The 15,445-nt window shown below is 36.6% G+C and overlaps 1 protein-coding gene across 2 annotated transcripts in view; it reads left to right on the plus strand.

Annotated features, from left to right (window-relative positions):
* The window catches only part of ZFAND3 (zinc finger AN1-type containing 3), a 152,894-nt gene that overhangs the window by 96,702 nt on the left and 40,747 nt on the right, over nucleotides 1-15,445 (plus strand). For both annotated transcript variants that reach the window (XM_049833818.1, XM_049833819.1), the window contains 2 exons: nucleotides 841-1,020; nucleotides 10,817-10,882. In XM_049833818.1, the coding sequence (XP_049689775.1) occupies nucleotides 841-1,020; nucleotides 10,817-10,882 (246 nt within the window). The remainder of the gene's footprint in view (nucleotides 1-840; nucleotides 1,021-10,816; nucleotides 10,883-15,445) is intronic.

Raw genomic sequence — 15,445 nt, forward strand, 5'->3', positions numbered from 1 at the left:
TTCAAACCTGAATCTGCTTTGGAGGCAAGGTCAGCCTGAGGATGGCATCTATCAAAGACACAAAATTTGGACTAGAGGGGCAGTTTGGGGACGTAGCGTGACTTGGCAACTTGCTGACCGAAAATAAAGGAAAACTTTGAAGCCAAATCATTTGTACATAGCTCTAATGTATTGCAGTGATTTACTTCTCATATCTAACTCTATGGTCATAGATCAATGAGAAACTTCTAATACCAGTGTTGGAATAAGTGAAGGAAAGAGGAAGGAGGAAACATGCACACACATCAAACAAGTGATGCAAAGGCAATTCCTCACCAGCTCCCCCATGCTAACCTGGAACCCTAGCTGTGTACACTAGCTTCACCAAAACTGTTTCTGGTGGGATTTTATATAACAGCAGTGAGAAGTATTGTTTTTAGAGAAGTGTGTAATTTCCTTATACTTGCATTACATGCCTTAGTCCTTCCCTCATACGATGTTTGCTCCTTTATGCTTTTGTACATGCTTTGTGTGAACTATTTTTAAAATGATGCCATGTGCTGTATACTGATATATGCAGTGGTAAGCTTTGGATGCTCTTGAATGGCTGGGGAAACAAGAACTTTGTGTAGTTCTGAAAACAGTTGTTGTTCTTCAACAACAAATAACTTTTAAGATATTTTAAATGTAAAGGAAAAACTTGAAGGCTACTCTGTGTTGTATGACATATACAAATGATCAGAATGATGATACCTCTGGCAGTGTTTTGGGGTTATTTTTGTTATGCTGAGTGTTTATTGTGTAAAATTGGATAATTAGATTGAGTAAGTGGGATGACATATGAAATCTTGGTTTTGACAGATTTCCAGAAGAAGCAGTCAGACGACGACTCTACTCCCAGCACAAGCAACAGCCAGTCAGATTTGTTCTCTGGAGAAACGAATAGTGACAACAGCAATACCTCTCTAACCATGCAGGCCGCTAACTCCAACCAGCAACTTTTGACAGAACTGAATGTAACTTCACCGAGCAAAGAGGAATGTAAGTGCATGAGTTCTAAGTGACAGCAAAGGAGGCATAAACATTTTGCTTCATTCTTGGGCTTATGTTTCACTGACTTCCTTTGGAAGTAAATGGCCAGTCTTCTGGGGCAAAGGGAAAGGTTAGAAGTTATTCACAAAATAGACATTGATGGCATTAACCAAGAACAAATTAAAAGAGGTCACAGGGGTTTCAACTAACTTTACAGCTGTTTGAACTGCAGTATACAATTTAATTGCGATTTTGAGGCACTCATTTTGAGAAACTCCTTCTCACATTACTGGTAAATTAATATTTATATTCAAGAATAAACACCAATGTCTTGTGAAATTTGACTTTAAAACCTTTTGGGTTTTAATTATTGCAGTTGCACATAGCACTGATTAATGAATGCTTGTCTAGACTGCTGCTAGGTTACTTGCATAAAAGTGAAGTTTCGTGTGGTAATCCATCTCTTCTTTCATGACCCATCGTTCTTATTTATTGAACTCTGTCAGGCAAAATTTCTCCCAGAAGGTAAGCTAAAATGTTAAAGATTAGCAAACACAGTGAGATAAAGTTGTCTTTTAAATTATTCTAAACTTCTAAGTTCATCCTGTGTCTAATATATTGAGTTTTAAAATCTGCGTTCTAAAGCTTAAGATCAAATATATAATTTGTAGTTTCATTTTCCTCCAACTGTAGTTTTATTTTAGAAGGTGCTCTATGGAAAGAATCCTTCTTGAGCTGAGTTTACTTTACATTGTGGCTGGTAAATAGACGTACACATTGCAAGAAAAACTTGCTTATTTTTTAGTAGGAAATCTGCGAGAGCTACTCTGGTTCTTCAGCATTGAGGCAACTGCTAGAAATAATAATGCTGACAAAGCACTAGGACTAAAAAAATCTTTGATATGCTACACTTGTTTTCAGTTGTGTTAACTATTTGCATAGGATGGTTTTGCTGAGTTGTTGAAGTATTTATTCTGTTTATGGGTATGTAGACTTTGCATATACTTTTTACTTATGTAGATTGGCTGAGGACAGAGCACAAAGTGTCATTTTGGGATTGTGATAGTTTATTAGACTAACGAAAATAAAATTTTTAATTTGAGTTATTGTTTTCTATCTGAGAATATTGTCAGAAATTTAGTAGGGTTCAAATGTGAATGTTCTGATACCAGTTCTTGTAATAAGACTAAACTTGCCATGTAACTCTTGTCTGTCTCTCCTTCGCATATACAGTTGCTGCTGATCACCCATTGTCCCTTCCTTCTGTCCAGTGCCTCTTCAGGGGAAACCTCTAGTCTGCTGTAAAAACAAGGCCTTAAAACAACCTTCCTAGAGAATTGAGCAAAACATTATGCTTCAGCAACACATTTGGGCGTTCATAGGGCAGGGGGCTTCAGCACCTCTGCTGGCTTATTAGGCAGGATCTGCTATTTGGTGTTACGGGGTGCTTCTCCAGTGCTTACTGGGTCAGGTTTTCTGAAAATTTGTTCAGTTAGGAATTAAATTGTGTTACAACAAAGTGTTTCTTTTGTGGCCGAGAAGGACTTGGGGTAACTGGGAAGGTGATTACAGGGATGGGAAGGAGGGAAGGAAATTAAATGCTGTCCTTCATCCTGAATTGCTGCAAGCTTGTGAATATACACTAAAGGTGATGGATATTAGGCAGCACAGCCTGCAGAGCATTTGAAAATATTACCTATTAAAAAAAATCCTTCATGACTTCCTGCTGGGGTGATTTTAAGTGAAATACAGTGGAGAGATTTATTTACAGCTTGAGCTCTCTCTGTCTTCTCTCACATCCCCACCACCTCTTTAATGAAGCTCAATATCATTTATCAGAAATAATTATACACAGATGGAGCTTTTCTGATGGATAATGGCCTCAGCGTGGAAGATTCTTTCCCGTAATGAAGAATGCCCAAACTTAAATGTCTTATAATTTGAGAGTGTCTTTTCCTGTGCAATATTTATTTATTTTGCAGCAAGTTCTATAAAGCACGCACTGCTCTCATTACAGTTGTGTTCTTCAGAGATTGATATTTTGCAGTGTCATGAGATGATGTACAGCTATGTGCTGTTCCAAATAGAACTCTGGTAATTCACCAGAAACCAAGGTATGGGATCATTATGGTACTCCCTATCAAAGTGTGGAAAGATTGGAGTACTTGGGAAGGATTCTCATGGTGCATTCCACTCCCCTCTCTTCCCTTTTAAGCTTTTGAGGAGAGTCTCACATCAAGGCATTCTCTGTAGTACTTGAGTCCATAGGGTGAACAGATCAGACAGAATTGCAGCAAGTAATTTACGCAATTAACAAATTCCATTCATGTTACAACAACTGAACAGAACCATAGAAATCTTACGTGGTAAGACTCATGTGTCAGAGAAAGTGACGGGAGGTTTTGTACTTATTTTTAAGTAGCCATTTCCTTTTTTAACACAGAATGAATGGTGTAAGAGAAAAGTTCCCTGGAGTGGATTTTGCAGGAGTTCAGTTTGACAATATGCAAGTATTTCTGCCTTTTGTTACTGTTTTGATTTTCTGTGAGAGTTGCATTTGCATTCCTAAGTGTCTTATATACACAACCAGGTTGTAGTGACTTTCCATCTCCTGCCACCCTCAGTTCTGAACAATCGCCTACCCCAGTAGCTGCTTTGCTGATTAATATCTCTCCCCCTCATAGATGAAAGGTAGTTCTCAGCCTTACAGTTACAGTCAACAAAAATGTGTTAGATTTATGCCCAGAGACAGTGACGCAAGCTTCAGGACTTTTTCCTTTCCTTCACATGCGTTTTGTTTTTATGAAGTATTACTTATTACCAATTTCAAAAAAAACCTATTGTAATTTGGGGGGGGGGGGGGGGGGAGGGGGAACTTTCTAAGATTTTTTTTTTTTTTTTTTTTTCCCACGTCTGCTTCCCGAGTTGCCTTTTTCTATCCAGAACCTTTTGGTCTTATCAGTTGCAGTAAGTTTTCTGAAATAAACTTCTGCAGACAAGTAGTAGATTGATATTGGTATAACTTTACAAAGTGTAAGTTTGCATGGATTTCAATGATCTGTTTCTTAACAGAAGGTTAAATCAGTTTAACTTTTGTTCTGCTGTTTTATGTGCAGGTAAGTTTCTCTGTTCAAGTTCTTTGTATAGTTTTCATCTATTCTCGTTTTTCTCTTCCATCTCCTACCTTCATTTAGGAGGTCCTAATGGTAGTTATTTCAGTGTCAGTCACCATACGAGCCAGTTGCTTTGTCAAAGGTTTCCTTTACTGGGTGGACAGAGTTTTTGTTTATTTTTAACAGACAGGAAAAAAAAAAAGAGATTTGACAACTGCCCATGCTTCTCTCCCTACCTCCAGCCACCAGCACTCTTTAAAAAAAAAAAAAAAGTTAGCTTATTAAGGAAGGTTCTATGTATTTTGGTAAAGAAAAGGTCACACCGCACATGAAATACTTTTGCTTAGTTCCAGGCCTTCATTGCTTTCTTTGGGGCTGTCACATTATTTTTCTGTCACTGTATGAGCAGACCTAAAGCTGATGCTGTGCAGGTTTAAAACTAACTGTGGTGTTATGTGACAGGAGAAATGTCAATGTGAACAACTCTGACTCTGGCAGCTGGATCAGATTTGATATTTCAGTAGTTCTTAGCTTCAGTTAACATGATTTTATTTTAATTATGTGCTTAACTCTTTCTGGCCTCCTTGAATTAGCAAGAGCCATCATTGAAAAAGGACAAAAAGAATAGCTGATGTTTCTAGAACAGTTAAATGCTCTACATTTCTACACTGAAGACTTTATAAGAAGATACACAAAGATCTGAGATATTGCTGTAAATGTCAAAAAATACACTGGAGAGTTCAGCCAAGAAAGGTGGTGAAGATCACTGACCACACCTTACCTCTGTGTGTGCTGAATTTTAGATGCCTAAATATGAATTTTCAGGACTGAATGTCTGTAAATTTTGGCTAGTTATTGTATACCCTCCAGAATTTGAACTGTTGCATGTCAAGCTAAGTATTTAAAACATCATTAGTTTATCTCAAACACTTAAATTTGCAAGACAAGTTCGGAAAATGCTTTAAAACATCGTTGATTTTATTAAGCATTTGCATGTGCTGCAAGCACTGAAATACCCCTAATTATGAAGTTATTTTGGTGAAGTTACTTTATGTACATTAAGTGTACTACATCTGAGACAGAGATGCCCCAGGCTTCTGTAAAAGATCTCTCACAGAAAGGTGAGAGATTGTTTTTTCTACTGCACCTATTGGATGTTTATACTCCAAATTTCATGGCTTGTTGAAGCATGACTGTGTAAAAAGCCACACAGGCTATAATACTAGAAAAGTAATGATATTTTTTCTATCTTTGGAATTAAAAAAAAAAATCTTACGTCAGTTTTTTCAACATAACCTTATGAAAAATGGATAAACAAGTGCATCCTTTCTTTTCTTTCTTTTTTGTTGAGTGGCCTTCTCTCTCACACTATGCAAAATGTTTTTACCAATTTATAATGACTTCACAGTTTTTTGCGTTTTGCCTGAGTTTGTCAGCAGAGATGACAGCTTTCCTATTATGATCTGAAAATACTTCATATTTTGAATTATTATTGCAATATCCTTAATTGCATTTTGTGCCTTTTATTTAAGGACAGTGATGTTTAAAGTTACAATTGCTCTTGGATGCTATCCATTGTATACTTTTATAAATGCCTTGGCTTTGAGAATTCAGTTGCTCACTGCAGTAGGAGTCAGTTTTGTACATCCTGCCTTTTTTTTTTTTTGTAATTCTGGCTATGGGGCAATTTGTTTTCTGGCTCATCTCTGACTGAAAGTTATGTGCATGCCCACTTCTATAAAGTATTAAATGTATAAACAGTCCAAGCTAGCTGCCTATTTTTTTTCTTGCTTGTCACAGATGGTTATAGAAAATAATTTGCTTTGTTGCTAACCTGATTTATTCTGATACCAATTTGTATGTTTTTCTCTAATCCAAAAGAATGCAGTAACTGTTAAAATTACCCTGAGTACAAAACTAGCCTACCTGACCCACATCATTTAATATTGCAATTAAACTTGTACCCAAACATAACTGAGAAAGCTGCAGCTAGGTGATGAAGAATAATTCTAATTTTCCTTATTAACTCCCAAGATTGTCATGTGTTCTTTCTTCTTGTGCTCAATTATGTGTGTCTTGAATGAGAGCAAGAGAGGACACACCTCTAATATAGAATATGTACCAGGCTGTTTTTTGATATTACAGTCATCTTTGGATTTCTGTGCCACAGAATAAGAAATAGGTATTTTCTCGGTTTTTTTCTTTTATCAAGTTAGATAATAGTAAAAGGTGGTTTACATCTTAAAAGGTGGGGGGTTTTGTGGGTTTTTTTTTAACCTTGTTTTCATGAAATGCGATGTACAAATAGCCTATTGGTACTTTTTTAAATGTTAAAATTAACAGTAATTCAGTCTTTCATTTGAATTATCATCAAGCCTGGATTTGCCTGAATATTCATCACAAAATACATTTTACTTTTTTTTAAGATTGATGCACTTTTTCTCTGGGAGTTTGCAAGAATGCTTTAAAATACAAAACCATATTGAGTTGTGGCCTGAGTTGTCTTTTGAGAAATGCCACTAGTATTAGGTGCCAGTACAGTACATATAAGCGGTTAAAAATTTGAACAAAATAGTGTCTAGTAGAAGCGTTGCCTTCATCATCTTTCATGGCGTAAGGATCTTTCTGTAAATTTCAGTCTAATCCCTACAGTCCCAGTTTCATTTAAAGAATGTTTCTGGTTCTTCTAACATCTTAAGCAAAGATCTGGTCCATAGATTTATGAAATGAACATTTCTTTCCATGTCTCTGGCATGATAATTTTGAAACAAGGAAGACGAGTGGAATAGTGCCACTGTTAATTGTTCCCCCTGATTTATAGTTGCTTCACACTGCAGAATAGACAGTGTATCCTAGGGTCCCATTTATTAAAATGAAAGGACCCCATGGAATGTGAAACAGAAGCACAGTCACACAAAAAAAATGTGGGTTAGAGCTGCACAGCTATCAAGGTTACGTAAAAATTATTTATAATAATATAATTTAACTGCTGGTTTCAAAAGCACATTTTTACACTTTCACTTACACCTATAAAGTAGGAAAGTATCATGCCTATTTTACAAATGAAGAAACTGAGGAAAAGCAGGTAATGGAGTGAGACAATATCAGGGGAAAAAGTGGAATCTGAATCCTGTCTCTGTTTACTTTGTTACAGTTGTTAACTTTATCAGCTGTTCAGTACCAACAAAGCAGTCCAGGTTTCCCTTCCTTCTCCAAAAGCTGCATGTAGATGAAAATCCACAAAAGTAAATGATGGCAGATTTGTAAAACTAGATTTTAAAAAGTGTGTGTTCATATATGATATAATCGTCTTACCAGTTTAGTAGTGACATCACTTAAATTATCATGCAGCTTACCCATTCTGCAGCAAATAAGCTTTTCTTAAGCACTGTAAAGTTCTTTTGCTTTTTTTCCTTAAAGAGAGTGTTTTCTGTCTGTGCAGACTGAATTTAGAAATTTATGTTCCCCTTTGTTTATGTATTGGTGTTTATAATCAATGACTGTTTTCAAACTCTGTTGTGTAGATTGATTAGATTAGGTCTCTACCAATTCTGGAAATGCACAACTAGATTACTGGTTTGGACAGGTTTCCAAAGGTGGGTTCCTTCCTGTATTGCAAATAGCCATGAAATTCTCCCTGTCCTGGCTACAACAGTGCTGTCGAAGGAAATTCAGCTCTTTCTTACTACCTTCTTCCAGCCCATTGCATGCAGGGAGTTGGTGTGCTTTTTCTGGGAAGGAACCATCACAGTACTGAAAGCTAAAAGTAGTGTTCAGGCATGCTTATTGTCACTGTGATCAAGTGTTACTGAGCTTCAGGCTCCTTCACTTGTTTTTCATGTTTGTTCATTATCTGGCTTGCAGCTTTTGTGTTATCTGTAATTGTTTCAGTGTATTATTGTAATCTTAGACTTTTTACTCTTGTACAAACTTGGTTTTGCTCCATTCTGCATCTCTTCCTCTGCTCAGTAAGTGCTTCCAAGTGCTGTTCAAATACACCTGACACACGTACTCTGGGTTCAAACTTAGCACTTCCTTGAACAGCAAGAATAGGGGGGTTACCCTAGTATTTCACTTTTTCCTGCACAGGAAGTTCTGACTGAGTGGAGTCACTTCACTTTCCAAAGACTTCAGGAAAGGGATACAAGAAATTACCTTGACTCAGGGTATGTCCTGCAGGGCGGGTGGTACTTGGCAATTGTTACCATCTTTCAGGAAGGGAGGTGGACAATGCAGAAAGGCATTCTAAAGGTCAATTTAAACATACAGAAATTACAACAGTAAACAATAACATACAGAAATTACAACAGTAAACAATAACAATACTAACATATATAGAGAAATATAAGTAATACATAAAATTTGACTACTTCAGAGAGTTAGCAGAGAAACTGGTTTTGAACCTGGTTTTCTAAACTGATATATTTAGAGTACAGTTAACAGCAAGTTACAGAAAGCTAGGGGTATCAGAAGCCAAAACCATAGCACCTACATTAACAAGACCTTTTTTTTTTTTTTAATATATGATAATGTTCAAGTTAAAGGATCTTGTTTTGTCCTTTATTAATTCTATGTTGGAATTTGCAAAGTTGGTGGTTCTCACAATTCTCCTAATTTCTACAGTAGCTTTTAGTATTTTTGCATTTTTAATCATCTTCTCTTGGGAATACATTATTGCTGGGAAGTGACTGGTTTTGTTTGGAAGAGGAGTTGCAAATGCCAGAAACCATACACTGGAAAAAATAGGAGCAGAAGCTATTCTTTAATCAGTTAATTGGATATAGAGTAGAAAGATACTTTTATTCTTCCATCTTAATCTCTTGTTCTGAGAAAAAATAGAAGTCTACAGCCCTGTGGGTTATGTCAGAAGCTAGACATGAGTGGCCTTTCACTGTGCACTGAAGTGTTTTACGTACCACAGTTAAATTCCCTTGAAACACTTATTTTTGGGGGAATGAAGGTGCAGATATATCCTGAATCATGCTAAGTTATAAGCCTACCTTTGTGTTTAGCCAAGAAGGACTGGTGTTCTGCTGTTATCTGACTTCCCTTTCTTTCACGCGGAATTTTTATCAAAGCTGTGGGAAATACACTGCCCTGTTTCAAGTAATACAAAGATGCCTGTATTAGCCGTTATGTATACCAAAAGATTCAACATAATGACTTCCACATAGAATTGCACAGTCAAGCTCATACTACCTAGTATTGAATTATGCATGACAATTTTAATGGTGGAACAAAAACAGTAGCAGAAGGAAGTGCTGCAAAAGACATGCCACTTTTGCTGGTTATTAGGCACTAGTGTACGTGCATGCAAATCCCAAGATATTCTTTGTTGAAACTCTGGTGCTGTGCTACACAAATCAAAGCTATATGAAAGTAATACCTAATGAGGGAAGATGAAATAAAAGAAAAACCCTGACACAGGGAAGTGCAGAATACATACCAACTTATTGTACTTTAGGAGTGAGAAATAAAGATATTTAGTAGGATGCTGAAAATGTCAACTAGTGTAAATATTTACTGTACAATAATTGCAAGGATTAGTCTTATTTGATAGTCCACAGTGATGATGCCTGTCAATGTCTATTGAGTGAAAACTGGGAGAATGTAACTAAAATTATTTAGAGGAGAGCTGCTGCATCTTAAGAGGCAGCTGTGGTCTAAAAATATTTGAAAAGAGAAGAACATTGCCAAAGCCACAGTGTTGCTTTCCAGATATGCAAAGACTGGGGGGGGGGAAGGGAAGTGTTTTTCGGGGCATAAAGACTTATGTTAAAGGTTATCCTGTCATAAGCTCTGTTGTATTGTCAGCATGGTATTACTATATCCCCAGCAGTCCAGTGCAAACTTGATTATGGGTATTTTGATAGCCAAACTCTACTAGATCTAACTTAATTTTAGGCTCTCTAGCACCATGCAATTTGTAATATCCAATTATCAAAGCTATGATGTGTTATTACCACTGGTAATGCTACTGTCAATTTGTCTTTGGTTCACTGTATGGGGTTTATTTTAAATTATTTATTTTTTTTTACTGCAAGTTGCTGAGTACACTCAATTGGTTGCTATTTTAACAAGATCTCTGGAGAGCTCTTCAACAATGATGCATGTTAAGAAAAAAAGCCAGAAAGCAACTTACTACCAAGCAGATACCAGATGTATGGGCAAGAGTCCAGAGTTCAACAAAAAAAAACTGGAAAGAGTTTGTTAGCATATGCTTGTGCCACGCTTTGAAAACATGATGAGAACAAGATAAGAGGCAAAGTCATTATCTCACGGGAGACAGTGACAAGGTTTCTGTTGACATCAGGGAGCTGATCACTTTGTCCCTTGTGTTACTTTTGGGTTAGTTAGATACATTTCTAGCATTGTTCTGACATAAACAGTAACTTTGTCAATGCTGGAAAAATTGCAATTACAGTGTGTATTTTCCTAAACCCGCCTCTTGAAATAGTTATAAAGTATAACATAAATTGTCTTTTTGTCCCAACTTCTCATCTATTTTTTCAGTGCAAGACATACTTGGATATGACTGGGAAAGAAATACTGAGAATAGTAGACTGCTTCCATATGTGCTTTCCAAACACAAGTGCTACTCAGCATTTTATATTCCGAAGTATAATCTTGATGTTATTGTAAATGTTAAATATAGGTGGTATTTTGAGACATGTTATCTTCTCTGTTTCCAGGTGGGCCATGCACAGGTACAGCTCACGTCTCATTAACCACACCAACCAAAAGATCTTGCGACTCAGGTATGTGTTTGTGGGGATCGAGGAGTTAGATTTTGCATGATATGTAGCTGTATGGTTATAGTTTAATAGTCAAGGGAAGGAACTATATCTGGTGAATGCCAAACAAAAATAAATACTGTTGCTCTGCTGTCAGAAATGTATGTATAAAAGGTTTTGTATGGCAGATAGTTCATCTCAGAGTCCTGTTAAACATAATTCCATAAATGTACTATGTTTTCAGTTAATCTTTGTAAATATAATACATACAGAAGTAATTGGTGTGATTTAAGTCTAATGATTGTGATAGTGTTCTGGAAATCCCCCCTTTAAATGCAAAGTATTGAGTAGAAAACTGTTTGGAGTATGTTGACTTCACTTTCCCTGATGGAAGATGCAGTATAGACAGCTGATCCTTGCATTGAGACTAAATTTTACCTGCTTTGGGTCCTTTCGATGGCTTTATTTCTACATGGAGGGTATAGATGGATAATCTCTCACAGAGCTAGTGTTAGTAGTGACATGTTAGGTTATTGCCAGGCTGAAGTTGCTGCTTCTGCAGCAGATCTGTCACAAAGAACCATGTGAGCACTAATTCAGGCAGGCAGCAAAGTTAAGCATTGGCTCAGATCTTTTTCAGACTTTGATTTTGCATGGATTAAGGAGAGCTCATACGATCCTTTCTGCCAGCACCGCTGTGGAAGCCATAACCTCCTGTGGAGTGACAGTGGCAGGCATCTAGGTAGTGGTAATGTTCTAGCAGTCTGTGTTCCTGAAATAATTTCTGACTATGCTTGCATTTATGTACCAATTGAGCTGTATTGAGTGTACAGAAAGGAAGGGTATTCCTGTTTGATTAAAGGCTCTTGCTCTTTCAGGTGTTCAAGGTAAATTTCCTCTGAAGTTATTCTTTCAAAAGGTGTTTCAAGTTACTGTATGTTTAGCTAAACTGTAGTTATTTCATATATGCATGTTGTTAGCTTGCAGCGAATGTGTGGGCTTGGTCAGCAGTGAAGGAAGGTTAAAGAGAAGCTACATTACTTTGCACTTGGTGCAGGTGCAGACCTCTCAAGTAATGCATGATAATCTGTGACAATGCTGTGAGTATTGTTTGCCAAAAAACTCTCTAAGTTTGGCACTGGAAGATACTGGATCCAACTCCTCCAGAATAGGAAGATTGTGGATTTTCTTTTCTGCGTAGCCATGGAGGTATACCTAAACAAGATGGAATGTTTGCCCCTGTATCCCTTGCAAACTATTCTGCTGTGCTCATGGTATTACTAAATTATATTTTCTTTATACGTTAGCTGTTTTAATGTTTAACTCTGGTTTTCATTGCAGGGTAATTTAAAAGCTTTCTGTGATGCTATAGATACTGAAAACTGAGAGTACTATGTGAATATTTTTAAAAAAAAGTGCTTGTGATTATCAAAAAGGCAAGTCCAGTATTTGGACTGTGAAATGGCAACAGTAAAAGCTTCTTAGAATAAAGCAGATGAAGCTACTAGACATGTTAAAAAATATCCATTAAATGCTTGGCTAACTTTGCTCAGTAGTTCTCCTCTTTTTGGTTTATGCTAATGTTTGGTCCCTACATGCTTATATGTTATTCATTTGGTGTGTTTAGCAAGAAAATAAGGAGATCTTAATTTGATGCCACAAGTTTCATCTTCAGTCAACTAAACCTAATGATTTTATATTACCTCAATTTCCCCCAATGTTTTTTTACATTATTTGCTCAGTGATCTGCGTATTTTGTTCGTAGTTCCTTACACTAATAAACCTGTTACCAGGGGTTACAGTTTCCTTCTCCAGAGCTTGAATTTTCAGCAAACTTTCATTTTTAAAATAAATTACCATGTTTTCAAAGTCTGCTTTTGGGAATCCAGATAAATATGGGGATTGACAAGAAAACATTGGCTGCAAAATATTACCCAGAAATGGTGTGTCATCTTCAGGCAGGAGGAGCAGACTATGTAGGTGAATATTTCACACTACATTCACTACAGCTTAGTGTCCCTTCCTAGGCAGCTATTTAAGCGATACAAGCAATATTTGTCAATACTACACATTGCGTATAAGACTCTTTTCTGTAAGTATTCTACATTTCTTCTGCTTGGAAGAGCTTTGAAGGAAGAATGTTTTCGTGGAATTCATCTGTAATTTTTTCCCCCCTTCAAGCATAGTTTTTTCCCTAAAGTCTGCCATATAGTAGCATTTGAGACAGAAAATTAGAAATTTGACCTACTTATCTTGTATGCAGGTTCCCATCAGGAAGATATTAAGGAAGACATAAACCTTTCATATTTTAGTAGCACTAATGTAACCATTGAAGAAAGATCAAAACAATAAATCTGTCAAAACACAGGAAAAGTTCTCTTACCAAAAAAAGAGGTTTTACCTCATGTACTTGTCAACCTGCATGCTGAAGGAGCTGTTCAGATAAAAAATTGTATTATGACACCAAATAGTACGTTTTTCCTCCTCCTGTTCACCAGAATCATTGCTGTGGTAAAAAGTATTTCTATTCCAAAGTGTGCCCACAGGACAAGGATTATAATGAAAAGAATGAATAAAGCCTTGCAATCATTCGTTTGGATGATGCCTCAAAGGTTTTTGAGAGCCAGCTGTCTGAAGATTTTGTAGGAAAATAGATAGGACTGTGTGGCCTAGTGTATAGCTTTTTATGTGTTTTGATTTGTTTCTTAATGGTTAGGTAATGTTACGAATGATGGCAGATGATACTGTGAGGCTTACTCTAATCAGTAGGGCATCCAGATCCCATTTATATTGGGTGCCCATGTTGTGAAAGTGCAGTACTAAGTGGCATATTACTCTTCTTTTTCTGCTGTACAACTTTAATGATGATTTAATATGCAATTCTAAACAGTCAGATTTAAAAACATTTTCATGCAGTTAAAAAAACCTGGAAAAAATCGGTGGAACTGTATGAGTGCACTCAGTTAATTTTTAATTGTGTGGTAGAGAAGGTAGTAGAAACAGGCAGATAAAATGCAGTAGTGATACAATCAAGTCATACATTATATCCATAAAGTCAGTGACTTTTTAAGTACTTTATTTCTCAGTAGCAGTTCATCAGAAACGTGCATTTTTAATATTTTGTATAGTTACATGTGCAGATAACTCACATTTTATGAGGATATCCGTCCTAGATGGTAGTATTAATATTGTATGAGATTACAGTATCTGTCTCATTGCTCTGTTTTCTCTAGTTTAAAATTTGAGTCTAGAAGATGGAAATAATTCTTCCACTGCTCAAGCAAAGCAATTAAGCAGGTGCATAGTCCTTTTTGAAGTTTTGGGTTTATTGATATTCTTATACTATAGGCATGTGCTTGATTGTAGCAGTGCCAGAAATCTAAATGCTTTGAGACTGAACCTGTACAATCAAGAGGACAGTCTTTTAGGAGTTATAGAAAGGGCAGGTTGTGGAAATAGAAGCATACAAATTTTCAGCCAGAGCCAAAACCAAGATATCATTACTTTTGCATGATTTTTTTGTCAATCTCTGTGTTGAGTAAGGACAAGAAGACCTGGTACACCACTAATTTTTTGTTTTTAATTGCTCTTAAGTGTTAAGGTCTTGAGCAAAAAATATACAAAATATTATTGGAGGGGGTTTATAACATTAAAACAACTTTGAGGTATGTTTTTCATTTGTGTTCCAAGGGACTTTTAAGGTGTTCTTTAGTGTTTGACTTCTGGAGGGCATTGTGTTAGAAATCCAACCTTCTTGGAGCTCTCACCAACACGAAAGTGATGATATAACAGCCTTCGAGCAGCATAATAAATCACCCAGCCCTGGCAATAATAGTGCCCATTAGGGATGGTCCCCCCACCACCAGTTTCCAGCTGTACTAATAGAACAGCACATCAAGCAAGGCTGTAAATAAAACTTATAACCTAATAGGTGGTTGCTGAAGTGGAACGGACAGGAGCTGAGGCATGGAGGCCTTATTACTGCTCATCAGCAATTATAAACAGGATAAAGTGTCTGGCACTTGCACTGATGCAGCAAGAGCTAATAGAGGCTGGGAGATGACACCATACCATGATCAGATGATATATGTTGATGGGTTTTTACTATCTCATTTTATTACCTATTTCTGTGATGTGTTGTATTATCTGTTCTGTGCTTCCATATCTATCTGGACAGACAGATTGGTTTCCTCTCCTGCTCAAAGGAGCTTTAGCACATATACTCAAGCTTGCTTTTTTGCACAGGCTTGCTTTTTTGCACGTATACTTTGCATTAGTTGCCAGTACTGGTTATCTAAGAGCCTTCTCAAAGTGTGATGATTATTGTAGATTAATATCTTCCTAATGGCGAGGATCATAATAGTTGTATGTGTAAACAAATCGAGGACTTGCTGCAATTGTAGGATTTATTTTCACTATCACCTTGTTCAACTTTACAAAATCACCCTCATTCATTAAAAATAGTGGATATGGTCACCTGAACTATCTTTTCCACTAAATGCATCCCATGCATTTTAGACTAAATGTGTTATGACCAATGTGGGTGGAGAATCTAAAGAGATGGGTTTGGGGTCAATATATCAAAAA

This window comes from Accipiter gentilis, chromosome 30 (genome assembly GCF_929443795.1).
Source record: "Accipiter gentilis chromosome 30, bAccGen1.1, whole genome shotgun sequence".
NCBI classification, from domain to species: Eukaryota; Metazoa; Chordata; class Aves; order Accipitriformes; family Accipitridae; genus Astur; species Astur gentilis.